This window comes from Larimichthys crocea, chromosome VII (genome assembly GCF_000972845.2).
Source record: "Larimichthys crocea isolate SSNF chromosome VII, L_crocea_2.0, whole genome shotgun sequence".
NCBI lineage: Eukaryota > Metazoa > Chordata > Actinopteri > Sciaenidae > Larimichthys > Larimichthys crocea.
In genome coordinates this window covers 28,957,200-28,985,121 of record NC_040017.1, presented here as the reverse complement: position 1 = coordinate 28,985,121, position 27,922 = coordinate 28,957,200, and the positions used below count along the sequence as shown (strand labels likewise).

The window sequence follows — 27,922 nt, the reverse complement described above, 5'->3', positions numbered from 1 at the left end:
GGGACTCTGCAGCTCTGTGCCCGTCTGCATGGAGCCTCCAGGCGGCCCGAGGCGGAGGATCGTCCCGCTGCTGGTTCTGATGCTGTGCTGCTCCGCCGCTCCGGGACACGCCGAGAGGGTGAGTGAGCGCACCCGGGGACAGGTGGACGGACAGGTGGACGGACAGGTGGGGAGACAGGTGGGGGACAGGTGGACGGACAGGTGGGGGACAGGTGGACGGACAGGTGTAGAGTTTATTAGAATAAAGAAGGATGAAGAGGAGAGACTTTTAGTGTGTGTGTGTGTGTGTGTGTGTGTGTGTGTGTGTGTGTTGCCGTGGTAACAGACAGACAGGCGTGTGTGAAGTCAGTTTTATTGTTGTGTGTTTTTAACATCAGACTGTGACTCCGACAGTCTGGCCGGTATTGTCATGAGTATAAGTACACAGAGTACACAGAGTACTGCAGTACTGTGAAATAAAACTGTTTGTACCAGGCTGTAAACATGTTTATTTCTGCTGTGAAGTTAGACATTTGGACATGGGGACTTATGGAGACTGACTCACTTCTGGAGCCAGCCTCAGGTGGACGTTAGAGGAACTGCAGCTTTTTTATTTTTTATTTTTTTTTGCAGTACACATTTTGACCACATCACGGTGCACTGCATTCTGGGTAGTCACCATCATATTTTAGCAAACATTAATAGCATTTAGCAACCACCAATAAAAAGAGTGAAGCTACCGGAGGGCAGACATTTAGCGTGTAGCATTGCATCAAGATCAATCCTTGCCGTTAGCCATTAGCGTAGCATCAGTGCACCAAAAGGGCCTAGTGTTTAGCTCTGTTAGCTCTGTTAGCTTTGTTAGCTCCGTTAGCTTTGTTAGCTCTGCCAGTTCCGTTAGCTCCGTTAGCTTTGTTAGCTCTGCCTGTTCTGTTAGCTCTGTTAGCTTTGTTAGCTCTGCCAGTTCTGTTAGCTCTGCCAGTTCTGTTAGCTTTGTTAGCTCTGCCAGTTCTGTTAGCTCTGTTAGCTCTGTCAGTTCTGTTAGCTCTGTCAGTTCTGTTAGCTCTGTTAGTTCTGTTAGCTCTGTTAGTTCTGTTAGCTCTGTTAGCTCTGCCAGTTCTGTTAGCTTTGTTAGCTCTGCCAGTTCTGTTAGCTTTGTTAGTTCTGCCATTTCTGTTAGCTCTGTTAGCTCTGCCATTTCTGTTAGCTCTGTTAGTTCTGTTAGCTCTGTTAGCTCTGTTAGCTCTGCCAGTTCTGTTAGCTCTGTTAGCTTTGTTAGCTCTGTTAGCTTTGTTAGCTCCGTTAGCTTTGTTAGCTCTGCCAGTTCTGTTAGCTCTGTTAGCTCTGTTAGCTCTGTTAGCTCTGTTAGCTCTGTTAGTTCTGTTAGCTCTGTTAGCTCTGTTAGCTCTGCCAGTTCTGTTAGCTCTGTTAGCTCTGTTAGTTCTGTTAGCTCTGTTAGTTCCGTTAGCTTTGTTAGCTCTGTTAGCTCTGTTAGTTCTGTTAGCTTTGTTAGCTTTGTTAACTCTGCCAGTTCTGTTAGCTTTGTTAGCTTTGTTAGCTCTGTTAGTTCCGTTAGCTTTGTTAGCTCTGTTAGCTCCGTTAGCGCCGTTAGCTCCGTTAGCTTTGTTAGCTCCGTTAGCTCTGTTAGCTTTGTTAGCTTTGTTAGCTCTGTTAGCTTTGTTAGCTCTGTTAGCTCTGTTAGCTTTGTTAGCTCTGTTAGCTGTTTCCAACACAGATTTGTTGTTCACATTTTTGCATAATTAGGAGAAAATTAATTATATATTCTTTCAGTCTTAGCAGCTTAGTTAGCGAGTTATTATGCAGCTAACGATAACGTGATGCGCTCAGTCTGTTTTCATTGGTCAGACGTCACGTAACCTCAGGAGAGTCAGACAGATGCTGAACATCAGCTTCACTGTCCGAAGTGTTTCTGACGCGTCGACCGTGAGTCCTGAAAGTAAAAAGGCTCTGTGTCTTCGTATACGGTAAACGAAGGGTGGAGCGAGTACTTGACACAGTTAAAGTACTTTAAAGTATCATCACAGTAAATGTGTAAAGTACTTAAAGTACCTAAAGTATTTAAAGTATCATGTGTTAAAGTATTTATTCCAGGTGATGTCGCACCAACACACTGATTTTAGTTTTCCGGACACGCGATGCAGCGCCATCAGCAGGTCGACGTCGGTATGTTTCAGGCCGGTTACATCATCACATGTGCGGTCACGTGACTCGCAGGTCGCGGGTGGAGGTCCTTCGAGAGGTCAAACGTTTTATAACTGAGGAAATCAAAGAATGCCAGACAGGAAATAAAACCTGTCTGTCTGTCTGTCTGTCTGTCTGTGTGTCTGTCTGTCTGTCTGTCTGTGTGCAGTCAGACAGACAGTCAGACAGACAGTCTCGACTCTGTCTGTTGTTTTAGTTCGTCTGTTTTCTGTTTCAGCCTTTTGTCCTGATCTGTTGTTATCACTGACCCAACACACACACACACATGAACACACACATACACATACACAAACACACACACACACAGATGAACACACACATGCCCACACACACACACAGACACATATGAACACACACACATGAACACACACACACACAGATGAACACATACACATACACACACACACACAGACACATATGAACACGCACACACACACACAGACACATGAACACACACACACACACACACACATGAACACACACACAGACACATGAACACGCACACACACACACACACACACACGAACACACACAGACACATGAACACATACACACACACACAGACACATGAACACACACACGCACGCACACACACACACACATGAACACACACAGACACATGAACACACACACGCACACACACACACAGACACATGAACACAAACACACACACACACACATGAACACACACACACACATGAACACACACACACACACACACACACACACACACACACACGTCTGATCTGCTGATAAGCAGCTGAACTCTGAATGAAAACATTTCGTGTCCAGTCACAACATCTGTCACCTCGTGTTACGCTTTTTAACGGCGACGACAGGAAGTGGTTTCAGAAGTGAGTCAGTCTCCGTAAGACCCCATGCCACTAAAAGTCAGTCCCACATTTACTCTTGTCCGGCGGCTTCTTGCTCGCTCACTCTCTCCTTTTCTCTTCTTAGCTTCCTCCGTCAGCGTCCTCTTCACTCTCTTCTCCTCTGCCATCATGTCCGTAGAAGTTGCTGAGCCTGGTTGCGTTGCCAGTTTGCCTCGTCCATTAACAGCTAACGTTAGCTTAGAAACATCCACAATCATCTGGCACAGTCAGAGCTAACGTAACAAACTCTGTCTCTGTCCAGACTCTGACCGTGAATCGTCTGTCTTGTTATTTGGAGGATACTCTGGCTGGTTAACGTTAGCTTGATGCTTGCTAAAGTTATATACTGATACTAGCGCCCAGCTCTGGTTCTGGCACACCACTTCTTCTTCTTCTTCTTCTTCTTCTTCTTCTTCTTCTTCTTCTTCTTCTTCTTCTTGGTGGTCCAAAACTTCCTGTGGTACAAACACTGACATCCCCCGGTGCTCTGTAGGACTGGTAAACTAATATTCGAATTCAATTTCTGGGGAATGTTACCAGCCCTAGTGCTCTGAGCTCACATCAGCTAACAGCAGCTAACAAACTGAGCTAACAGCAGCTAACAGACTGAGCTAACATGAGCTAACAGCAGCTAACAGACTGAGCTAACATGAGCTAACAGCAGCTAACATGAGCTAACAGCAGCTAACATGAGCTAACATGAGCTAACAGCCGCTAACAAACTGAGCTAACATGAGCTAACAGCAGCTAACATGAGCTAACAGCAGCTAACATGAGCTAACAGCAGCTAACAAACTGAGTTAACATGAGCTAACAGACTGAGCTAACAGCAGCTAACAGACTGAGCTAACAGCAGCTAACAGACTGAGTTAACAGCAGCTAACAGACTGAGCTAACAGCAGCTAACAGCAGCTACAGTTGGCAGCTGTTTACTTCACTGTCCATCAGGAAACTGTAACTTCACCTGTTCACGTGTTCATGAAGTTGTCGATGGCGTCGTCGTTAAGCGTCACAGACGTCACACTTCCTGTTTCATCGTGTTTGTTTCAGGAGACAAAAAAAACAAAACAAAGTTCAGCTGCCATGAGGCTGATGGTCAGTGGTGAGTTCAGGAGCCTCTGATTTTGTGTGTTGTTGCAGGATTTTGGACTCTGTACAAACGTCTCTGTCGTTACACAGACAGGGAGAGGTGATGGTGTCAGATTAGTGAACGTGGTTTAACGGGACGTTCAGCAGCGTTCGCTCCGTGTCCTCTCTGTCTGAGACGTCCTCGTCGTCTTTATGTTCGCACAGCAGGTCATGAGGGTCAAACGTGTTCCGATGAAATAATCTGATGTGGAGTTCAGAGTCTGCAGAAACACCTGAACCGTCACATGATGATAAACGTAGAACATGTCGGGGCACCGAGGGACAGGAATGAAGATAAGATGATCAGGCCTTCATCAGTCTGACTGTCTGCTGGTTATCACAGGAAGAGCACTGTTACATCTGCAGCATACATGAAGGCTGTTTGGGTTTAGACCCACACGGAGATAAAACATCATAAAGAAACATGCTGAATGAGTTCTGAAGCTCAGACTGACTTCACAGTTCCACCTGCAGGAGACACGGAGGCTTTAAACCCAACAGAGTTACAGTCAGGTCTACCTGAGCCAAGACCAGAGCTCAGAGTTCTTCTGTACGTAGACACAAAGACCAGACCAGGGCCAAACAATGAGTCCTTTCCTAACCACCTTTCCTTGACCTCGATGGAAAACGTCATGAGGTCAAGGAAAGGTGAGAAGGAACGTCCTTTTACTGACGTGATCTGTGGTAAAACTACAAACTGCTGTGATGGACTACAAACAATCGACCCGTTCATTATCAACGAATATCGACCACCTGTCACTCGTTACCTCCTTTCCTTTCCTAAAGGATGGTCCGGTGTATCTTCTGAGGATTCAAACAGCTGATAGATACTGGAGCTCATTTCACACTGCCCTCTGCAGTCTGACCAGTGGGGATGTGTGATATATTGTCGTTTACGATATATCATCAAAAACATTCCCCACGGTAAGAACATGTCATCCCACGATAAAAACGATGAATTGATGACGAATTGATGACAAACATGGCGGAAGGCGGAGCAGCTACGCCGGGCAGCGAGGAGCTCTTTCCTCACAGCAAAGAGCTCTGTCCTCACAGCGACGAGCCCTTTCCTCACAGCAAAGAGCTCTGTCCTCACGGCGAGGAGCTCTGTCCTCACGGCGAGGAGCTCTGTCCTCACGGCGAGGAGCTCTTTCCTCACAGCAAAGAGCTCTGTCCTCACGGCAAGGAGCCCTTTCCTCACAGCAAAGAGCTCTGTCCTCACGGCGAGGAGCTCTGTCCTCACGGCGAGGATCTCTTTCCTCACGGCGAGGATCTCTTTCCTCACGGCGAGGAGCTCTTTCCTCACGGCGAGGAGCTCTTTCCTCGCGGCAAAGAGCTCTGTCCTCATGGCGAGGAGCCCTTTCCTCACGGCAAAGAGCTCTGTCCTCACGGCAAAGAGCTCTGTCCTCACGGCGAGGAGCTCTGTCCTCACGGCGAGGAGCTCTTTCCTCACGCTCGGGCCGCCAATCAGACATTCCACAGACAGCTTGAAATGTCTCTGAAGCAGAGACTGTCCAGGTGGATTCACAGACTAAACTCTGATCATCTACCTGTGTGTGTCTCACTTTGTTTATTTCATGTACCAGCTTCTAAATCTCAGTCCGACTTGCAATTTATGCCGCAAAATATAACGACAGGAAGAAGTTTAATTTGATTTGTGTCCGATGATCACAGCGGTTACATTCAGCAGGTCTAGACACGCCCACCACCAGCTCCCCCTCGCCTTTATTATTGTTTTGGTGATAGATTTATAGTCGGAAACATTAGGCTGAATTGGTGTTTATTTATCGTTGTTTGTATCGTTACCGTGATAAATACCAGAAATTATCGGGATAAATGTTTTAATCCATATCGCCCATCCCTACTGACCAGCAGCATGACGCCTGAGAGCGACAGTAAAACATTCAGACGTGTGTTCGAGTCCCACTCACGGCTCAGCCTCTCACAAATGAACTGATTAGCGTTAGCTGCACGCCTCATCACATCAGGTGACCACTTCTCCATAAAGGCATGAATCTGTGTTTACCTGAAGTTATAGATGGTATCGTCACATGAGGGCAGACACCACAGCTTCTGTCTTATCATGATGCAGAACACGTGACCTCACTTTAGTCTGTAGCCTGTGTTAGCTCCTGCACGGACAACAGATTCATTTGCATATTATTATTATAAATGTTATTTGTAGCTGTAGCAGACTCAGAACGTCGCTCAGACCTGGACCTGGATCATAGCCCTCTTCACCGAGCAGACTACTCGGCCTCTCGACGTAGTGGAGCAGTTTTAATGAATCAAACGCCTCGTGCTAATCGATGATGTCAAACAAAAGCCAGAGAAGATCGTCATGATTGACGTCATCCAGGTTCCAGGTCTGCAGCTGCCTGGAACTGACAGACATCTTCACCAGGGGAACGTGAAGACTTCAGGGACGTTCTCCAACAGTGTTTCTCAAACTTTGTACACCACGGACCTCAGGTAATATTCGGGTCTCCACGTGTCACTCCTGATCTGAACTTCCTGTTTGGAGCCACGACTGCAGCTTTAACGTCCTCTTCCTGTCTCATCATGGATGTATGCTCACACTACGGGAGTGAGCGTCGAGGCGTCTGATGCTGAAAGATATTTCAGGACATGGGAAACTCCTCGATGGTTTGATACATTTGAAATCATTTTCTTCCAAGTGTCGCTGCAGGAAAGTAACGTACCACCAATGGATACTCGAACCACGGTTTGAGAACCTATGAATGGTCTCCAACATGAAATCCTGCAAAGCGTCTCGTCTGATGGACAGAGACGATGGTCGATGATGACAGATCATGAAACTCGCTAAATTAAACTTCAGTTTGTGTTCAAATGCAGAGAATCAGAACCTGGACTCATTCTGGTCCAGAACCGAGTGGATACTTGAAGTCGTCTCACTCACATTGTCTCTTCTTGTCTCTCTCCAGGTGTGTCACTGCAGCGGGAAGTCTTTTTGTCACTGCGACGGGGTCAAAGGTCAGCAGGTGAGACAGTCTTGACCTGAACAACAGGTGTTCAGTGTCTGCAGCTAACCTGGGGACTGACGCCTGGGAGGCAAAGCTCGGGCAAACAGGGTCACACAGAGTGCTGGACTGTTCAGACTTCACTGATCCTGGACCAGCCTGAGTTTACAGTCTGCTGCCCTCCAGTGGTGACCCACTGTCACTGCAGACACACGTTACACCACCAGGAGCTGATCTGGATGTAGATCTGGTGTAGGTCAGGCAGTGACGTTGGTCGAAGGTGGATCTTTAACTTTAAACTGAATTTTTAACCATGATAATTATGAGCAGCTTTTAATGTGACGACGCAGCTGCGTTAAAAACGAGAACCAACAAGAAGAATAAGATATAAATAAATACCAAAGACTGAAAAAGAGAGATCCTGAAGTCTTTGTGTCGGGGCTGCGGTTTGCTGCGCCTCAGCTACCTGAGACCACCCAGGTGTGATCTCTGTGATCTCAGGTGTGTTCAGAAGGGGAATAAAAGCTGGTTCCTCTCTGCTGAGCATGACACCAAAGCTGTCTGTGAATGAACCTGGACGGCAGCCAGCGTCTATGTATTAATTCACCTGATGTAGACAGCAGGTGAACTGACCCAGGATCTGTTCCACACCTGACTTACCTGTCCATAACGACTGTCTTTGTCAGGTGATGAACTGACCCAGGATGTGTTCCACACCTCTGTTGTTATCTGCCTGTCTTTGTCCTCCACAGGGTGAACCTGGTTACCCTGGATACGACGGACTTCCTGGAGTGATTGGTTACCCTGGATACGAAGGCCACCAGGGCTTACCTGGAGAAAAGGTAACAAGGTTTAAACAGATGGAGTTCCTCCAGGTTCTCTCCTCAGCCCCTTTTTATTCCCAGCACCGCTGGCATCAACACATCTCTGCCAGCTGTTATTCTCATAAATGTCTGAGGATTTTCTTGCTGCTTTGTCGTCAGGGTGAGCTGGGACCACCAGGAACTCCAGGACTGAAAGGCTCTCTGGTACGACTGATGCTTGATTCAACCTTCGATCATCGTTTATCTTTATGAACCTGACTCAGTGCAGATAAAATGACTGAAGGATCCATTACATGAAGGTAAACATCAGTCTCTTTGTATTCTCCAGGGTCATCCAGGAAAACCAGGTTTCCCAGGACCTCCAGGATTGCCGGTAAGAACCATAATATAACATTCAGAGTACGTTCAGAAAACATAAAGAATGTACAGGTAGCATATAAAAGCATATAAATAAATTAGACTGTGATCATACAGCCACATTTTTCAAGATTAAAAGTCAGCATTTTATTTTATTAATTAAATTATTCAATAATTATATTAATAATATATTATTCATATTTTAAATATTAATATTATATAATATTTTAAATGAATTTGAAATCAGATGAAACTGGAGATCAAAAAGGGTTACATCTCCTTAAAGTGGCGATAATCAGTATTTAATAAATATGTATGAAATGACAATGTTACTTCATACAATGTAGAAACTGTTGGTGTGAATTATCAGCTGAATCTGCAGCTTTGTTCACGTTCAGCTCATTGTTTTACAAAGTCTCTGAACATGACTTGCAGAGATTTCCTTTGGAGGTGGTGAAGACCAAAAATGGAGCTAAAGAGACCCACATACAGACATTAAGATTTAGTGTGTTTTTTCAGGGACTCTCTGGACGTGAAGGTCCCATTGGCCGCCCGGGATTCCCAGGATGCAACGGGACAAAGGTAGACATGATTACCTGCACATACAAGACATTCGTTATTGTTGTTGTTTGTTTCTGTGCTGCGCCTTCCTACATGAATGTGTTCAAATCAAATAACCAAATCTGCGACCGACCAATTATCCCAGGCAGACAGACAGACAGAGCCATCATTACCTTGTTATTTCACCATGGTCTCATTAGTTTATTGATGCAGATCATTACTATCACACAGGTGGACAGGAAAATACATCATCTGCAAAGAAAAAATTCTGGACTTTAGATAGAAAGATAGCTATACAGTGGTCCCTCGTTTATCGCGGGGGATACGTTCTAAAAATAGCCCGCAGTAAACGAAACCACACACTTTTATACACCTTTTTACACGCATTTTGTACAGTACTCCCTTAATCAGGACGCAGAACACAATGCGCGTTCATACTGTACAGTACACTGTAAAAAAAAGCATGCAAAATTACACTGAAAAAAATCAGCGAAACAGCGAGTCCGCGATATAGCGAGGGACGACTGTATACTTTATTTACTTTAAATAATTTTAAATAATCAGGCAAAAGATTTTAAAAAAACATGAATAGCTGCAAGATGTAAGTACTGCATTTAAGTGATGTTTTCCTAAAACCTAAACAAACTGTGTCTGTTTCACGTTTCTTTTTACTGCAACCTTTCCTGCACGTTCAAATGCAACATGTGTAATGGCATTAAATGTGAAAAGCTTAAAAGGTGTTACATGCAAAATGTACTGCCAACAATTGCTGTATTGTAACGTACTGTGGATAAGATAAATGAAGAACTTGACCTAGACCCTTAATCGAGCACTGAGGAACACCAAAAGTAAGTTGTACGGACAGGTTATAAGGTGAAAACTGCCTTGAAATTCCTGGAAATGTTTGAAATTCCCTTGTACTGCCTGAAATTTGAAAACTTCAGTCATCTCAATAATCACACTGAAGTGAATTAAGGGGTGAGGGGTGATTCGTTTGGTTGCAAACCATTAGATGCCATATAGGCAGCTTTTCCACGCAGTCTGCCATGTTTCTACAGTAGCCCAGAAGGGATGAACTAAACACTGACTCAGAGGGTGAGGCAAGGCATTTGCAATTAGAAACAACACTGCTATCTGCCACACACTGGTCTGTTCCAGCTCCAACAAACACTGATTGACATACTGACTGGTGTCTTCCAGGGGGATGTTGGGTACCCAGGGTTTCCTGGGGTTCCAGGAGCTGTTGGCCTTAAAGTAAGTCCAGCCTGCTTCCTGTACTAAGCAGTCATTGGATACTGTGAAGACGTCCTATGCATGTGCAACATTTCCATTATTGCTGACTGAAGCTAAGCTAGGCTAATCAGCTCTGAGAAGCTTAAGCTAACCATGTTCATGTGTTTCAGGGTCAGCCAGGCCGTCGAGGTGCAAAGGTGAGAGTACGCGTCCTGAACACGCCAACTAGCCGCGTAATGACCAGTTGGTCATTCTTTGGTTCGACTTCATGACACCAGACTTGTTTTCCAGGATCTTGATACGGTCACTCTGTCTAGCTCTTGGTGTACTTCTTCAAAGGTTTGCTGGTTGTTCTAGAATGTTTCTGTCTTGTTTCTGGTTTCAGGGAGACTCGTTGGTCTTTCCCATGTCTCAGGATGAGAAAGGTGTAACAGGACCACAAGGACCAGATGGAGAAGATGTCAGTCACTGTCACATTTTGTTATTTGACAAGACAAACGGTCCTCCTCAGTTCTTGTGCTCTGATTCGCTGTTTGTGTCACAGGGACTGAATGGAGATTCAGGTGATCCCGGCCTGCCAGGACTTCCAGGACCCCCCGGACTTCCTGTATGCTTCAGATCTAAAGCTGTCAAACTCTATTTTACTGTTTTCAGTGTTTTGATCCACTGACATGAGCTGCTTTCGTTATGTAAATTTAGGGACATCCAGGGTTTCCAGGGTTACAAGGAGAAAAGGTTTGTGTGCTATAACAAGCTGAACTCATCGGCTCGTCTTACAAGTGGATATCATTTTAAATTGCTAATGAGTAATCAAAACGCGATGTTCTGTTTGGTCATGTGACTTCAGTTTACGGTGATGTGTTTTTGTTTCAGGGTCAGGAGGGTCCCAGTCCAGTGATCCCGGGTCCCCAAGGAGAGAAGGTGAGCTATGCTAATGCTGTTTCCCAGGTTATAAATTCACATTAAATCCCATCAAATGGTAATTCAGTGTGAGCATTCACACACTTCTACCCTGTGAAATAACACTACTATCATCATCACCATCATCTTCACCATCACTATCATCTTCACTATCATCTTCACCATCACTTTCATCTTTACCATTGCCATCATCTTCATCAGCATCAACAATGTTTGGTCTTCAGGGTGATCGCGGCCCGCCAGGGATTCCTGGACAGAAAGGAATCAAACTGTACGCTGAAGGACCCAAAGAACTAAAGGTCTGTACAGCTTTCCACACAGTCGATTACTCATTTACTTTGTAGGCTTCAGCACTGGGCGGGTATAACGAGGTCTGCCTTTGATTGGTTTGAATCCTACTTGGCAGACTTGGCTATTGTTGTCTCTTCAACTGATGAGCTTACATGTGGTGTACCACAGGGTTCAATCCTTGGCCCACTTTCTTTTTTCTTTATCTCTTTCATTAGTCAGTTTAAGTGTATCTCGTATCGCTGTTATGCAGACGATACCCAGCTATACATCTCCTTTAATTCTAATCACCTCAGTCTAATCTCTACCCTGCAAGACTACCATGAATGTCAAACTTCCTTCAACTTAACTCTAACCAAAGAAGTCCTCATCATCATAGGTTCTGAGAGTATTTCCCCAAAAGTCCAGCGGTGCTTTAGTTCCAGATCAGCAAGCGTAGAGAAAACCACAAAAAAACTTTGAGTTCTCTTTGACCAACACATGAACATTGAGTGCCAAGTCGTCCAATGCCAACTAAGAAAAATAGATTTTGAAACAATCATTCATGTTTTTGTTTCCTTTCGTCTTGCTTATTGTAATTGTTGTGGCTGCCTTCAACAAATTGGAAAAAATGCTTCAAGAAGCTTCCAAACACTCACCTATTTCATTGTTTTTTATTTTATTTGCTGTTTTATCTCTCTGATGGTGTTTTCACTGATATTTGTGTTGTTATACTTCAGGGAGAACCAGGTGACACTGGAGAGAAGGGTTGTCTTGGACTTCTTGTAAGTCAAAGTCTGTCTCACTGAAAACTTATGTCATCCACAAAGCAGAATGATGTTTGCTTGGACTGACTTTTGATCATGATTGTGTATGTATTGTATTGTTTTGTCCTCCAGGGTGTCCCAGGGAACCGGGGGGTAAAAGGAGAAAAGGGCGAGCCAGGTGATCCTGGCTCACTGGTAAGAGAGAGAGAGAGACCCCAGTGATTCTGACCTGAACCTGAACAGGTGTTATCCTGGTCTAACATGGGGTTTGTGTTGTAGGGTAAACCTGGGAAGGACGGAATCTCTGGAGAGCTGGGAGGGCAGGTAACATGCCAAGAGTCCAGTTTTGGACTAGTGGAGTATGTATACTCCAGAACCAGAACCGTGTGTTGTGAAGAGTCTGACTCTGATCATTACATTAACTTAAGGTCTGTGTCTGCAGGGAGACCCGGGGCATCGTGGTTTCCTTGGTCCTCCAGGTATTGAAGGATCCCAAGTGAGTACTGTATGAAGTACAGGAAGTATTACTGCAGTAATACGTTCAGTACTGTGTGAGTGTTGATCATGTGTGTGTTTTTTAGGGAGAGAAAGGTGATGGTGGATTTCCAGGTCCTCCAGGAGAGGTGAGTCTGGACTACTGATTATGACATCATGACAGGAAGGAGGCTTGTTCTACCAAAATAAGAGCCAGGTTGTCAAAAACAAAACATTGAAGCTAGCTACACACTACAAGCTAGTGTGTCTACGTCTATCTTCCTGTGACTGAACAGAACGCTAGTGTGTCTACGTCTATCTTCCTGTGACTGAACAGAACCCCTGAACCAGCAGTGTCCAGTCTAACAGTGAACACAGCGACAGAACCTCTGAACCGGCGGTGTCCGGTCTAACAGGTGGTTTTCTTGCCGGGTTTGGCTCCTGGCTTCCCGGGCTGAGTCAGTTCAGTTAGCGCTTCACTACGTATCAATGTTTCATCATAAAGTCTGTAAATCACCTCAGTACTGTAACGTTATTCCCTGTTGGTCTCAGAGGCTGAGCTCCAACCCGGTCTTGAATCTTTGACTACAGAAACAACACTCCCACTCTAATGTTGTGGGTAAAATCTGACCATGAAGGTTTCAACAAATCCCACAGACCTCCATGTTGGACAGCAGGTGGAGCTTCACGTGAACAAGACGACCTAAGCATGTCAAAGAACAGTGAACAAAGATGATGGAATACTCAAATATAAATGAAACACGAGGCCACATAATAAACAATTTCATGATTCATTTGGTCTCCTGCAGGCATGCTTGTTTTGTCTTAAACACTTTAATTATTTTAGAAACTGTGTGTGTGTCTTTGCTGTCATCTTATTTACTCCATATTTCTACTAACATTAACCCTCACACTGTTTTAAATTGTGTCCTGAATGATGTTTCTCCTGACATCAATATTTTATTATTGCTCTGCATGCATATAAATGATCTCAATAACTTTGTAACATCTGTCCAGAGACACAGATTAGCCTCTTAGCTAACTTGCAGTGTTTTATTAATGTGTTAGATAACGAATAAACAAATGATCCTCTGCTTTGTTTTTAAACTCACAGTGAACAGTCCTTAGGAAAAAGAGTGATTTCAGTTTACAGACGCTGTGAAATGAAGTTTCTTGGTTTGAACAGAGACGATGTGCAGAACATTCAACTCTTTTCTGAGCTGAGCCTTCATGTCGAATATGTGTCTGTGTGTTTTTATCAGACGGTCTGGAATTACAAATCACTAAAGGGTCAGCAAGGAGTCCCCGGCCTCCAAGGATCCCCCGGAGTCCCTGGAGAACAAGGTAGACCAACATGAATGGAGTCCATCTTCACGCAAAATCATTAAATTTAGCAGGATGGAAATCTGAAGTTTTCTTGGTGTCAGATATTGTTTCTATCTAACAGAAATGAATTACAATGTTCCAGAAAATGTTCCAGTCATTCTGGATTATCTCACGTCTGTCCACCTAAATGTGAGCTGAATCTGCCGATGAACAGACAGTAACGTTCTTCTCTGCTTTCTTTCAGGGTTCATTGGATTTCCTGGACTACGGGGTGAACCAGGTACACTCAGTACTGCATTAGTGACAACAATCAATCATTAATAACAATAATCAGATCAAACGGTATTGAGACTCAGCAGACAGCAGTAGAATTAGACCACGAAGAAACGCAAAAACCTTATTTCGTAAATTAAATACAGATGTAATAATAACTAAATATTGAATATGTTTTTCTTGCCTTCAAGGTGTGGGTATCCCTGGTCCACCGGGGTCCCAGGGACCGCCTGGCTTATCTGGACCCAAAGGAGAATCTGGAGACCCAGGGCCTGTTATCAATGGCCCCCCAGGACAAACTGGAGTTCCAGGGAATCCTGGAATTCAAGGAGAACCAGGAGAACCAGGAATACCAGGTAATGTTGTGCCACTGGTGTGTTTGTGTTTCTCTGTTCAGGTCTTCGTGGGACTGAAGAGGTTTTGTGGTCCACAGTCTTCAGTCTGAAGTTTAACACTTGGTTTAATTAAAGAGTTAAAAACAAAACAATAAAACACATTCAAATACAGTGTTTAGTGTTTGTGTATATAAATAAACAAAATAAACGAACAAAAAACACAGATTAAAATGTATGAAAAGACAAACTAACTAACTAAATAATCAATTCAAGTAAAAGTCAGACTAAAGTTGAGTTTACTTTTAAAAATATCAACATTGTGAATGAGGTAAAGGACAAGTACAGTAGTCAAATAGTAAAAAGTAGAATGAAAATAAAAGGGAGCTTCTCTAAAGGAATCAGTTGTCCTTCTTTAATGTAAGTTGTGGAGTCCCTCAGGGAAGCATCCTGGAGCCTCTGATCTTTCTAATAAACCTTAAAGGTTAGAAGAAATATATACAATTAATTTGTAATGGCAAATATGTTTTAAATAAATATAATGGTGACAGCTGTTTTCTATTAAGGTACTGAAAAAAAACTTGTTAATAAACGTATCTAAAACAGTACTTTACAACAGTATTATTAAAGTTTTTTTATTATACCGGTGAGATTCTTATAGTTCTTTTGGTTTACTACAATCAAATCAAAATTTTTGTCATTCTGTCCGTCAGAGTTTGTCCCCGGAGATGTTGGTTATCCAGGAACTAAAGGTCCAAAAGGACTGGTGGGATTTCCAGGAATCAGAGGGAAGAACGGAGAGCCGGGTGAGTGGGTGAGAGGAAGGGGGACAACTTACAATATTTAAACAAACTCTACATCAGTGGTTCACAAATGTTCTAGTCATAGCGTCCAAAGTTTATCTGGTGAAGGTTCTGCCTGTCAGTGGTCTCCAAACCGGGACCTTCTTACTGTGAAGAGGCCAAGCTTACCTTGTAGTTTAAATCATAATGTTTTGCATAATCATTTGACTTTTGTTTATCAGGTGAGAAAGGAGAGGTGTGCACGGTCTGTCAAGTAGTTTACGGCCATCCTGAACCTGCAGGTGAACCAGGAGAGCCAGGTGAAGATGGGGTGGAAGGTAAGAACCACACCTGACTCTAGCTGTAGATGGACCAGCAGACAGTAGAATCTGATCCAGAATCAGATTCAGAGCAGGTAGATTTCACCTGTCTGTCTGTGATGTTTGTTTCCAGGTTCAATTGGTTTTCCAGGACCCAAAGGTCATGAAGGGATCAAAGGTGCTGGAGGACCACCTGGTCCACAGGTAAGCTCATCAATCGCCTCCTTAAGCTCTTCTATCACAGATAGACTACCTTGGACAAGCAGACCCATCCTAACTAGGTGTCTAGGTGCACATCACACACTGATCATTCAAAGTAGCGAGGAGAAGAGTCCATTCCATAGACTGTATAATACCTGGATGCAGTTTGATTTGAGATTCCTCATGGCTGTCTCTTTGTCCATCTGTCTTTAGGGACGCTTTGGTCTCCCTGGCTTCGCAGGGCCCCCAGGTCCCATTGGTGACCCTGGGATCATGCAGAGAGTGGGAGAGAAGGGTGAGGATGGGGACCCTGGGGAGGTGGGACGACCAGGTTTCATGGGGCAAGGTGGACATGCAGGAGTTGCAGGACCGAAAGGTGTTCCTGGACCAAAAGGAAACCCTGTGAGTATTTTAAAGCTGGTTCAGTAACGTGTCTTTATCTATCTTAGACCTTACAAGGTGAGTAAATGAGGTGTGTTTCCAGTGCAACCAATCCATTCCAATCCTGTGTCGACAAGAGAAGATCACTTCATTGGATAACATACAATATGTAGATGATGAACTACTGTTTATCTCTCAGGGGCCTCCTGGTCAGAAAGGTGAAAGGGGTCTATTCGGGGTGACTGGCCCCAGAGGTCTATTAGGACAGATGGGACCTTCAGGTCCTCTTGGAATCGGGGCTCCAGGACCTCCAGGACCTAAAGGCAGTGTGGGTGTCCCAGGACAGCGAGGAGATCCTGGAAAACCAGGTAAAGGGGAACTTTAGGCAGTCACACTCGTGGTAGCGGTTCACTACTTATCACTGTTTCCATCATAAAGTCTGTAAGTCACCTCGGTACTGTAACGTTATTCACTGTTGGTCTCAGAGGCTGTGCTCCAACCCGGTCCAGTCTGGCTGCTGAGCCCGGTTCTGTTATCATGCTAATGAAATGTCTCATCTGTTTGTTCATTCAGGGGAAAAAGGTTCTCCAGGTAAAGTCAAAGTCTCTCCAGGAGATCCAGGACAAAAGGGAGATAAAGGAATATCTGGAAACACCGGACCTCCAGGTGAGTCTGATCTATCCGCTGTGGCTTTGTGTGTCGTCCTTATTGTTGATTCTTAATCTACAGAAATCAAGTTATAAAAACATCAGAAAGTTGACGTTGACTCACCTGTTGTCTCTGCTGGTCTCAGGTGTGACAGGACATCCAGGTGATCCAGGCGCTGTTGGTCTAAAGGGAGAAAGAGGAGTTGATGGATTTTCAGTTATGGGCCATCTAGGCTTTCCGGGGCTCAAAGGTCAGACTTATAAATAAAATCATCAGAGGTTTCAAAGTATGGAAGACAACAAATAACAGTATGTGTTTTTGTCCGGCTCAGGAGACAAAGGTGTTCCAGGAATTCCAGGTTTACCAAGTTTTGGTCTCAAAGGACGAGCGGGGCCATCAGGCCCTCCAGGGATGCCAGGCCCCAAGGTAAAGTTGACTCATGCAGACAGATACTCCTTAACATGAAGAAAGGAAATTTAGGGCCCAGGAACCTCAGAATTCTGATAAATGAGGCTTTAGGTCATAGAGTGTGAACAGAAGTTCTAAGGAGTCTTCCTTATCCTGACTTACTGATTTCAAATTGTTCTCAGGGGGACAGGGGTGTCGGATTCCCAGGTCAGCAGGGTCAGCCAGGGCTCCAGGGGGAAGATGGCTCTCTGGGCCCCACAGGAAACCCTGGACCTCCAGGACCAGATGGTGATCAAGGACCACCAGGACAGGACGGACCACCAGGACCTGAAGGTAGGTCATGTAGGAATGATGGGAAGGTAGTCGATCTCCATTCATTATTCAGGTCAACCCAGGTCAAAGTACCTGTTGAAGGTTGTCAAAGGCAACTGGACTTGTTTAGTTCATTGAAGACTGTTTCCTACAAGAAGCTTTAACATGTGAAAGGTTTAACTTGTTTGTGACCTGACTCAGACAGACTTCCTTTAAGGGTTTCAGTAAAGTCCCAACCAAATCGTACCAAGGCTGGAGTCCCAAAACAAGTCTGATTCAAATGGACTGAATAACACAGGTTTGAAGACACCCAAAGTGAACTGAATTGTCTCTCAGGTCGTAGTGGTCTGGATGGTGTACCTGGTCCTGTTGGTTCTGTTGGACTGTGTTTACCTGGAGCTCCTGGACCAATAGGAGAGCAGGGGCAGATTGGCATCATCGGATTTACAGGTAACATCATTACAAGCTGGTGACAGATTTTTCCGTGTTTCTTGAGCAGAGAGTTTGTAGGATTTAGTATAAACTAAAACCAAAAGGAGAAATCTCACCTGTCTCTCAGTCTAACAGGTATCTTGTCTTGCAGGGCCCCGAGGCACAAAAGGTGTGCGGGGTGACCCTGGGCTGCCGGGTGTGGGATTTATGGGACCTCAGGGGCCAAATGGGGCCCCAGGGTTTGATGGACCTTTAGGGCCAGTAGGAGGAGTTGGACCGAAGGGCTTGACAGGGGACAATGGGAAGCCAGGATCCGAAGGTGACTTTTCAACATCATCAGGTCAAACTCACAGTGCTAGCATTGCTATAGACCTGTTAAAAGTAACATTCACGCATGTGTTTTAGGCGTCAGAGGGGACGGAGGTCCTCCAGGACCACTTGGGAGTCCAGGGGAGGATGGGAAACCAGGAGCGACTGGACTACCAGGACCGAAAGGTTTCATCTCTCAATTATTCAATTTCTCAATCAGTTTAAAAATCAAACAGTTCTTTCTTCTTCTTTTTTTTTTACTCCAAGTTTTTCTTTTTATTGATGTTTATACAAAGAGAGATAGTGTACAAAGTACAGAAACATAAGTGGTCAGAAATAATACAAATATAAACATCACCCCCACTCGCTCCAACAGTGCCCCATCCCTGCAACAATATTACTGTACCATTTGACAACCCAATATTGATTGAGCTTGTAAGCAAACACTTGTATTACATGCATCATGTACATTTCAAAAATACATATACGAAAATATATGTAAGTAAATAAATAATAGAAAAAAAAAGGAATTAAAAATTCTGTAAGTCATCAAAAGCGGTCCTTATGGGTTGCAGATTATACACAATACAGGATCAGTCATATTAAACACCAATATTAGCGACATCTAATTTCTCTATATAACTTAAAAAAGGTTTCCATGTAGAGTAAAATTTTTGAATACATCCTCTTGTAGAATAACGAATCTTCTCTAATACCAAGTAATGTAGAAGGTAATTGGTCCACATCTGGGGGAAGTTTCTCCTTCCACTTAAACAGTATTAATCGCCTAGCTACAAGAGATGCAAAAGCCATCACACTGTTCGCCTGGCGGTCAAAGTGAGCGTCGTGAGGAGTTACTCTAAATATGGCAGTAATGGCAGAAGGTTCTATAGGTACTCGGAAAACATCTTAAAGGTTTTAAATATTGACTGCCAGAAATTGTCTAGTTTTGAACAAAACCAAAACATATGTGAGAGGGTGGCTGGTGTTTGCCTGCATCGATCATAAATGGGATCGATACTAGGAGTGAACTTTGCTAGTCTTACTTTAGACCAATGCAGGCGATGCATAACCTTGAACTGGACTTTCTCGTTTGGCTCTCAACGAAGCAGGACCGGATGGCGTGTCTGTGCTGGGATTACTCAAACCCCCCATCCCCTATCCCCTGGTTGCTAGTGATGTGTCTCATGTTGTAGAGTGTACTGTATATGTGCTAAAACTGCTGAGGTGTTTTTGTCCTGCTCCCAGATTGTACTCCTGACAGGAGCACAGACTGCGGGTTGTTCTTTTTTTCTCCTCCCCTCTCCCCATGTTGTATCCCTTTTTTCTTCTTTCCTTTGGCTACCATACACTGTCCTGTCCTCCCCCACTTGTCATATTACATGTATTATTTGTATGGACAGACTGGTTTGCAATTTCGTTGTACTGTACTTGTACTGCTACAATGACAAAATAAAGCCCCTATCATCATCATCATAACCGTATGTCGTAAGCAGATTGAAGAAGAATGTGTTCTATCTAAAGCTCTTTCTCAGATATTCTCAGGAAGTTCAAACCCCAAGTCGCTCTCCCATTGAGTCTTTAGTGATGTCAAAGGCTCCAAATTATATGTTTAGTGAGCAGTATATGTTTCCAATAATCCCTTTGGAGCCTGAGTTAAGCTTCAGAATGTCATTTAAAAGGGAGTCGGGTGGCTGGGATGGGAAATGATTTTGATATGAAACTACGGAGCTGCAGAAATCTAAAAAAATTAGAATTTGGGACGTTAAATTTAAGCTTTAATTGATCAAAGGACGCAAAAGATTTGTCAATGAATACATTTTCTGTTGTGGCAACTCCTCTATTAACCCATTCATGAAAAGCAACGTCTATAACTGATGACATGAACTGGTGGTTTCTTGTTATAGGAGCACAAGTGGGCAAATCTTTGAGAGAGAAACCTCGTCTGAACTGTGTCAGGATTCTAAAAGAGTGTTTCACAATTGGATTTGAGGTGTATTTAGACATGGATTCCAAAAGAGTTTTGACAGTGAGTGTAAAGAAGTATGAAGACAAGAGGAGTTTTCCATTTGTAACCATTCAGGGTTAGTGTCACCAGATAAAGAGTCTTTCCAAAACAGCATTGTCCTAATGTTGGTAGGGATAATCCTCCATGCTGACGATGCTGTTGTAAGATTCTTTTCTGTATTCGTGGGTTTTTCTTCAAACCGTTCTTTCTGACTGTAACTTTGTACAACATCTCTGTCTTTCAGGTCAGACTGGTGCAGGTGGCATCCAGGGTGCTCGGGGGCCTCCTGGGCCACGGGGGGACCTAGGAGAACCTGGACCAAAAGGAAGCACGACATCTATCGTGATCATTGGAGATCCTGGGGACCCTGGAGAACCTGGTACTATGTTCTGTTCAGGTCTACGTGAATGTAGTAGCAAGGAACTATCAAGTATCACTGATTAGTTTTTAATCTGCGTGACGTAACCTTCAGTGTTAATGAGGGTTCTATTCTGGGCCTGGTTTTGTTGTCAATCTTTACTTTGACTCTGTCTTTCACCTAGACATTTACAGCTGGTTAGCTTAGCATAAAGAATGAAAACATCTTGCCTGTAACCTGGACTCTGTGCATCACACAATAAATCTGCTCTAAGGTATTTGAGTTCCACTTTCTAACCAGTGTTGGGCTCTGTCTGTTTCCTGTTGCACCTTCAGGTGCCGCAGGTCTCACTGGTGATAAAGGAGAGCAGGGTTTGCCGGGGCCGGCGGGACCCGATGGTATGAAGGGTAGACCTGGAAATGCTGGGACACGAGGTGAACAAAACAAACTGGAAATACAGTTTGTTTATTAGAATGACTTTTACCTCACAAGACTATGAAATTATGATTTGACAGCTGATGAATGTGTGTGTCTGTCAGGACCTCCTGGAGACCCCGGCAGAGAAGGACAGAATGGTCTTCCCGGTATCTCTGGACCTGACGGTGACCAAGGAGAGATGGGGATACCAGGTAACATTCCCCCAACACAAACTGTCCCTAAAAACATTTTAAAAAGACAAATATCAGGATTTTACTGTTGATTTTGTTGTTGATCACTTCCAGTGATACTGAGTAAATACTGATCAACATGTGTGAAGACTGTGTGCTTCTAAAACATCAACATGGACTCTCTTGAACAGTAAGTAGACTGATGATCTCCGTCTCTCTGCTTTTTTCATCCAGGTCATAAAGGTCCGAAAGGTTCAGCAGGGCCTTGTGGCGATCCTGGTCCAGGTGGTAAACCAGGATCAACAGGTCCCAAAGGTCCAAAAGGAGAACCAAGTTCATCAGGACCAGGAGCCAAAGGACGTACAGGAGAGAAGGTATCACAAACAAAAATCTGAGCTTCAGTAAAACCAGCGTGTTACTTTGACAGTGTGTTATTATAGTTGTCTCCATTGGACATAAAAAATACCAAAGTTACTCTTTAAGAGATAAAGTATCATCACTTTTAATTAACTTTTAATTTTATCTATGGGCTGAAATATATATGCCACCAGAAACTGAATTTGAATCATTTATACTTGAATTTGAATCATTTATACTTGAATTTGAATTGCTTGACTTGAATAATTGCATAAAAAAAAAACTGAATTTGAATTACATGATTTAAATTCGTATTGTTCAGTTTGAATCACTGCATTGAAAAAAACTGAATCTGAATTGTAATTTGAAATCGAATTTATTAGTTTGCAACTGAACATTCAGTTCTCACAATTCAAATTCAATTTTCTTTTTTAGTTTTTATTTTATAAAACAGTCGTCACAGTTGTATTTGGCAGTAGCATTTCCATTACGTGATTTCTGCATTAATTTGCGAGGTTTTCTTAATTAACCTCTCAAACGCTGCCGCTGTCATGCCACGGCAACTACTGCTGCTGTTTTTAGTTTTTATTTTATAAATAATAATTTACTTTTTTCCTATAGAGTGTATCATGATTGCATTAAATATATTCAATGGTACAAAGCCCTTAGTGCAGCATTTTAAATCAGAATCCTGTGATGCACAGAGAAATGACTAGCAGACACCGGTAGCAGTTGAGAGATTAATTTTATTTTGATTATTAATTTGACGTATTTATATATTTGTGATCTGGATATCTTCTGTTATAGATTTGAAAGCTCCTTAAAGATTCATTTCAAACAATAAAGTGTCTTCTCTTCCCTTATTCTCCTCTCAGGGGAATCCAGGATTAGCTGGATTTCCAGGTGTGAAGGGGATTCCAGGGGACGATGGAAGCTTTGGTCCTCCAGGATGCCACGGTCCCTGTGGTAACCGTGGAAACCCTGGTGCCCCGGGATGTAGAGGTCTGATTCATTAGAGTTCATACTTAATGCAGTTTCTACAACCGGTCTCAATGACCAGACCGCTAATCAATGAGATGAAAGTCACTATACAGCTAAAACCTGGTCCTGGTCCAAGTGTCCTTGAAGATTTCTCCTGTCTTGGAGAAATAAGAGAAATTCCAGTCCACCAGAAAACACTGCAGATTTTACTCCAACCTCCACAAGCTAAATGTTACATGTCTGTCCATCTTAGGTCCCCCTGGGCCCCCTGGTGAAAAGGGCTGTGATGGTTCTCCAGGGGAAAATGGCCCTCCAGGGCCCACCGGACTCACAGGTACATGCATGTCATTGGGTAGCAGTACTATTGGTTAGTACTGTTTCCAGTGACACACCTGTCCCCACAGTGGATTAAATATCCCTTCATTTTCAGGTAACAGAGGTCCTCCTGGAGATCCTGGTCCAGCTGGTCCCAGAGGAAACCAGGGACAAGATGGGATACCTGGGCCTCCTGGAGAGAAAGGGGCTATGGGAGGTAGAACCATCTTGTTTTGAGCTGCTTCCGCTTGGTTTTTATAATCCAGGTGGTGTTGGTTTGCTTTTCTCTCTTCTGATTGGTTGGCTTTCTTCCCCCAGCTCCTGGAATCGGACCCAGCGGCCCAGAAGGGGAGAAGGGTGCACCTGGTGAGTCCTCAGTGGTGATTATGAATTTCGTTTTCAGTCAGAACTAAAGAAGAAGAAATAGAACATCCACTCTGCACCTCTTCTTGTCTCGTCAGGTTGTGCTGGGGAGATGGGTCCTCCTGGTCCCTGTGGTCCTCCTGGTCCTTATGGCCCTGGGGGAACACCAGGCTGTTATGGTTCTCCTGGACCTCCTGGACCTCCTGGTGAAACTGGTGTGAAGGGACTCTGTATTAAAGGAGACAACGGAGAAAATGGATTGCCCGGAGAACAAGGACCCAGAGGTGATGAGACCCACATAGTTTAAGATAAGATAATCATTTATTGAATATTGATAGATTTATTTATAGATGACACTATGAGTTAACTGGTATTCTCACAGCAGTGAGGAGTTCTCATCCATGAAGGTGTAAACGTTTTGACTGAGAGTTGTTGATTAATAGTTATTAATAGTTGTGACTCACTTTTTTCTGCTTCAGCTCTCTGTAAATTCAACTCTTGTTGTCCCGAACCTTGTGTGGTTCTTGGGATTTCAGCTGGTCCAAAACTTTGGTCCAGGCTGAAACTGATCTCCTATACTTGTGGTGGAGGTGCTCCATTAACCGGCAACAACAAATGACTGACAGCTTTTTGTGGACCTGAACAGACAGTTCAAGTTTCATGACACCAACACCTCTGAGGCCAGATGAGGTTCTTTTGTCAGAGGCCTCAGAGTTGTTCCAAGCTTGAGGTTTATGTACCTTCAAAGAATCAGATTGAGGAGGACAAGGAGAAGCCAACATAAATCAGATCATCACAAACCAGTATCATCTGCATAGAAAGAGAGACAAACAAACTTCAGTGAACATTAACTGTGCTGCTGTCTCTGTCTCTGTAGGTCCACCAGGCCTTCGGGGTCCTCCTGGTTCTCCAGGTCCTGGTTTTAAAGGAGACAAGGGATCTAAAGGAGCCCCAGGTGACCAAGGACCATCTGGTTCCCCTGGTGACCCTGGCCCACATGGCTTGCCGGTCAGTACATCCCATTGTTATGATGTACTACAGAATTTAAACCATCAGATTGTACTTAATACAGTTGTTGTTGTTGTTGACAGGGTGAAGACAGTCCACCAGGCCCACCTGGACCCAAAGGCCAGATGGGAGAAACTGGTGGCACCGGACCTCCTGGTAAGAAAAACCAATATATTGAACATAAACAAACACATGCACATCCTGCGTCCGCGGTCATCATCGTGTTGGTCTTATCTCTGTGGACTGTGTTTGTTTCAGGTCTGAAGGGGGATGATGGAAAACCAGGTGACGAGGGCGCACAAGGACCTCCAGGACCACCTGGGAACAGAGGTAACATAGTGACATCACACAATGAACAGCAGAACTGTCCAATCACACCTGAGTATTGCTCTGATGTAGTACTACTGTGTACTAATACCTGTACTACCCTGTACTAAATACTGTATGCTGGTTATTGAATGTAGTATCGAATACTGCTCTCTGCAGGCAAGAGGGGGGAGGATGTGTCTAGAGACGTGGTGATGTTTCCAGGGGACGATGGCTTGCCTGGAGAGCCAGGCCCCTCAGGAAAAACTGGACCCCCAGGGATCCCAGGAAAATATGGACTTCCAGGTGAGTCTGGAACAAGATTTCAGGTCTCAGGTTTAAACAGAATAACTTGAGTAATTCTATGTTTGAATGTTCCAGGTTCAAAGGGCAGCAAAGGGAAGGCTGGTATTAGAGGACTAGTTGGTCGTCCTGGACTGAAAGGGGATCAGGGAGACCCGGGCGTCCATGGACTTAAAGGTCAGGAATCTGATCTCCTGTCAGCTTATTAAAAACACTCTGTGAACTGAAGGGAGCATGTTTTAATGTCAGTTCTTCCATTCATAAATGACTCTGTATTGACAGGTGAGGAAGGTTCAAAAGGTTCAGCCGGTGCTAAAGGTCGTCCAGGTCGACCGGGTCCCTACGCCGACACACCAGAGCAGGACGGCTTCCTGTTCACCAGACACAGCCAGAGTCACTTCGTCCCTGAATGTCCTGCGGGGTCTACTCCGATGTTTAGCGGATACTCGCTGCTGTTCATCAACGGGAACAACCGAGCTCACGGACAAGACCTGGGTAACTTCAGTAGATTTACTTGAGTACTGTGCTAATGTTTGGTTTCTACACTACATGTATGTACACCGATCAGCCCACCTGCATGATACTGTGTAGATCCCTCTTCTACTGCTAAACCACCTGACTCCTCAGATCTGAAGGTGATAATCCGTGTTCTTCACCTCTGAGGTCTGAATGTTGGGCTGATCGGTGCGTCATGGACTCACTGTCAGTAACGCTGTCCTCTCCTCTTCAGGTACATTAGGTAGCTGTTTACTTCGTTTTACCACCATGCCCTTCCTGTTCTGTAACACTGAGAGCACCTGTCGCTACGCCTCGCGCAACGACTACTCCTATTGGCTGTCAACTGAGCAAGTGATGCCGAGCAGCGTGCCGCTCATCTCCGGAGATTCATTAAAGAATTACATCAGCCGGTAACACACACGCTAAAAACAACGCGTCACAGGTGTGAGCGTGTGTGTGTGGTGTGTAAAGGTGTTCTCTGTGTGTGTGTGTGTGTGTGTGTGTGTGTGTGTTCCAGGTGTTCTGTGTGTGAGGCCAGAGCCAATGTGATCTCCGTCCACAGTCAGACCAGTTCAGTTCCAGAGTGTCCTTCAGGCTGGGACCCCCTCTGGTCCGGATACTCCTTTGTGATGGTGAGCTGACACTTTGTTCACGTTGAGTCGACCTGTGTGAAGCCCTCACGCACTTTGACCTTTGACGTCCGCTGTGGACGCCGTCCTTCTTTAGGAAACCGGAGTTGGGGCGGAGGGCTCGGGTCAGCTTCTGGTGTCTCCTGGATCGTGTTTGGAAAACTTCAGGAAGATTCCCTTCATCGAGTGTCACGGCAGAGGAACCTGTAACTACTACGCCGACTCCTACAGCTACTGGCTCACCGCCCTCAACCCCGACGACATGTTCAGGTACCAAACACCTTCATCATGACATTGTTTCAATATGTGCATGTAAAATCTGCTGCTTAAAGAAACATTCAGCCTTTGCTAAGAGTTTAAACATCAGAAACATGCAGAGAGACCGCTGCAGTCCTCTGAAACACCAGCAGAGGGCGGCGCCCTGACCAACCAGCAGCTGGACCATGAGACAGATGTGATGTTTAAATATGCAAATGAGGTGTTCTCTCATTAAAAATACTCTAAAATAAAAACAAATGTGATGAACCCAGGTTCAGACTTCTTGTTTCATGTTGGTGTCAAAGGTTTAAATCAACAGAATCCATCTTCTTCATGTTCTTCATGTTCTTCATGTTCTTCATCTTCTTCATGTTCTTCATGTTCTTCATCTTCATGTTCATCTTCTTCATCTTCATCTTCATCTTCTTCATGCTCTTCATCTTCTTCATGTTCATCTTCTTCATGTTCTTCATCTTCTTCATGCTCTTCATCTTCATGTTCTTCATCTTCATCTTCTTCATCTTCTTCATGTTCTTCATGTTCTTTATCTTCTTCATGTTCTTCATCTTCATTATCTTCTTCATGCTCTTCATCTTCTTCATTTTCTTCATGTTCTCCATCTTCATCTTCTTCATGCTCTTCATCTTCATGTTCTTCATCTTCATCTTCATGTTCTTCATCTTCATCTTCTTCATGTTCTTCATGTTCTTCATCTTCATCTTCTTCATGTTCTTCATCTTCTTCATGTTCTTCATGTTCTTCATCTTCATCTTCTTCATGTTCTTCATGTTCTTCATCTTCATCTTCTTCATCTTCTTCGTGTTCTTCATCTTCATCTTCTTCATGTTCTTCATCTTCTTCATCTTCATCTTCTTCATGTTCTTTATGTTCTTCATCTTCTTCATGTTCTTCATCTTCTTCATCTTCATGTTCTTCTTCTTCTTTATCTTCTTCATGTTCTTCATGTTCTTTATCTTCATCTTCATGTTCTTCATCTTCTTCATCTTCTTCATGTTCTTCATGTTCTTCATCTTCTTAATCTTCTTCATGTTCTTCATGTTCTTTATCTTCATCTTCTTAATCTTCATCTTCTTCATGTTCTTCATCTTCTTCATGTTCTTCATCTTCTTCATCTTCTTCATCTTCTTCATGTTTTTATGAATGAGTTCTTGAGATAATTCAGGCTGTGAACGATGAGCTGGAATCAAACATGTCGGTGTGTTTCTGTCGTCCTGCAGTAAACCGAAGCCACGGACCGATCCAGGAGAGTTTCCGGGAAGTTTGATCAGCCGCTGTCGAGTCTGCATGAAGCAGCTGTGAACATTGACACGCCTGCTGCTGCTGCTGACTGTAAATACTACTGCTGCTAACACTACTGATGACCATGCTACTTCTTCTCCTGTGTACTCACACCAGCAGTGAATGTGTTCAACAACTTCATGGTAGTGAGCAGTACTGACCAATCAGAGGGCTGATTACAAATTCAACTTCATAATTAATGTATCGATTTCAAGTCTTCATGAATTCATAAGAACTTAGTGAGACTGACACGAGGCGACGCAGTGACGTGGTCTGTGGTGAAACTGTGGTGGACTACAAAAAGCTCCATCTTTAGTCTC

The 27,922-nt window shown here is 44.1% G+C and overlaps 1 protein-coding gene across 2 annotated transcripts; it reads left to right on the top strand.

Moving 5' to 3' along the window:
• Window positions 1-27,804, top strand: col4a3 (collagen, type IV, alpha 3). Of its 2 annotated transcripts, XM_027280152.1 has the most exons (52): window positions 1-118; window positions 7,148-7,204; window positions 7,936-8,025; window positions 8,167-8,211; window positions 8,336-8,380; window positions 8,884-8,946; window positions 10,126-10,179; window positions 10,329-10,355; window positions 10,544-10,618; window positions 10,703-10,765; window positions 10,858-10,893; window positions 11,032-11,079; window positions 11,304-11,378; window positions 12,087-12,131; window positions 12,246-12,308; window positions 12,393-12,437; window positions 12,556-12,609; window positions 12,695-12,736; window positions 13,850-13,931; window positions 14,158-14,193; window positions 14,378-14,542; window positions 15,232-15,324; window positions 15,543-15,638; window positions 15,754-15,824; window positions 16,035-16,223; window positions 16,402-16,570; window positions 16,776-16,868; window positions 16,996-17,100; window positions 17,182-17,276; window positions 17,441-17,591; window positions 17,907-18,020; window positions 18,154-18,321; window positions 18,408-18,497; window positions 20,564-20,698; window positions 21,013-21,111; window positions 21,217-21,306; window positions 21,520-21,659; window positions 22,518-22,644; window positions 22,877-22,957; window positions 23,054-23,155; window positions 23,257-23,304; window positions 23,400-23,585; window positions 24,179-24,309; window positions 24,393-24,465; window positions 24,568-24,639; window positions 24,796-24,921; window positions 24,997-25,095; window positions 25,201-25,413; window positions 25,649-25,826; window positions 25,934-26,048; window positions 26,143-26,315; window positions 27,542-27,804. In XM_027280152.1, exons 1-52 carry the CDS (start codon window positions 29-31, stop codon window positions 27,621-27,623), a joined length of 5,004 nt encoding a protein of 1,667 aa, XP_027135953.1. In that variant the 5' UTR covers window positions 1-28; the 3' UTR covers window positions 27,624-27,804. The 2 variants fall into 2 exon arrangements, with proteins under 2 accessions (XP_027135953.1, XP_027135954.1); XM_027280153.1 differs by lacking the exons at window positions 1-118; window positions 7,148-7,204; window positions 7,936-8,025; ... (4 more) ...; window positions 10,329-10,355; window positions 10,544-10,618 and having other exon boundaries at window positions 10,741-10,765; window positions 11,281-11,378.
• The last annotated feature ends 118 nt before the right edge of the window (window positions 27,805-27,922 follow it).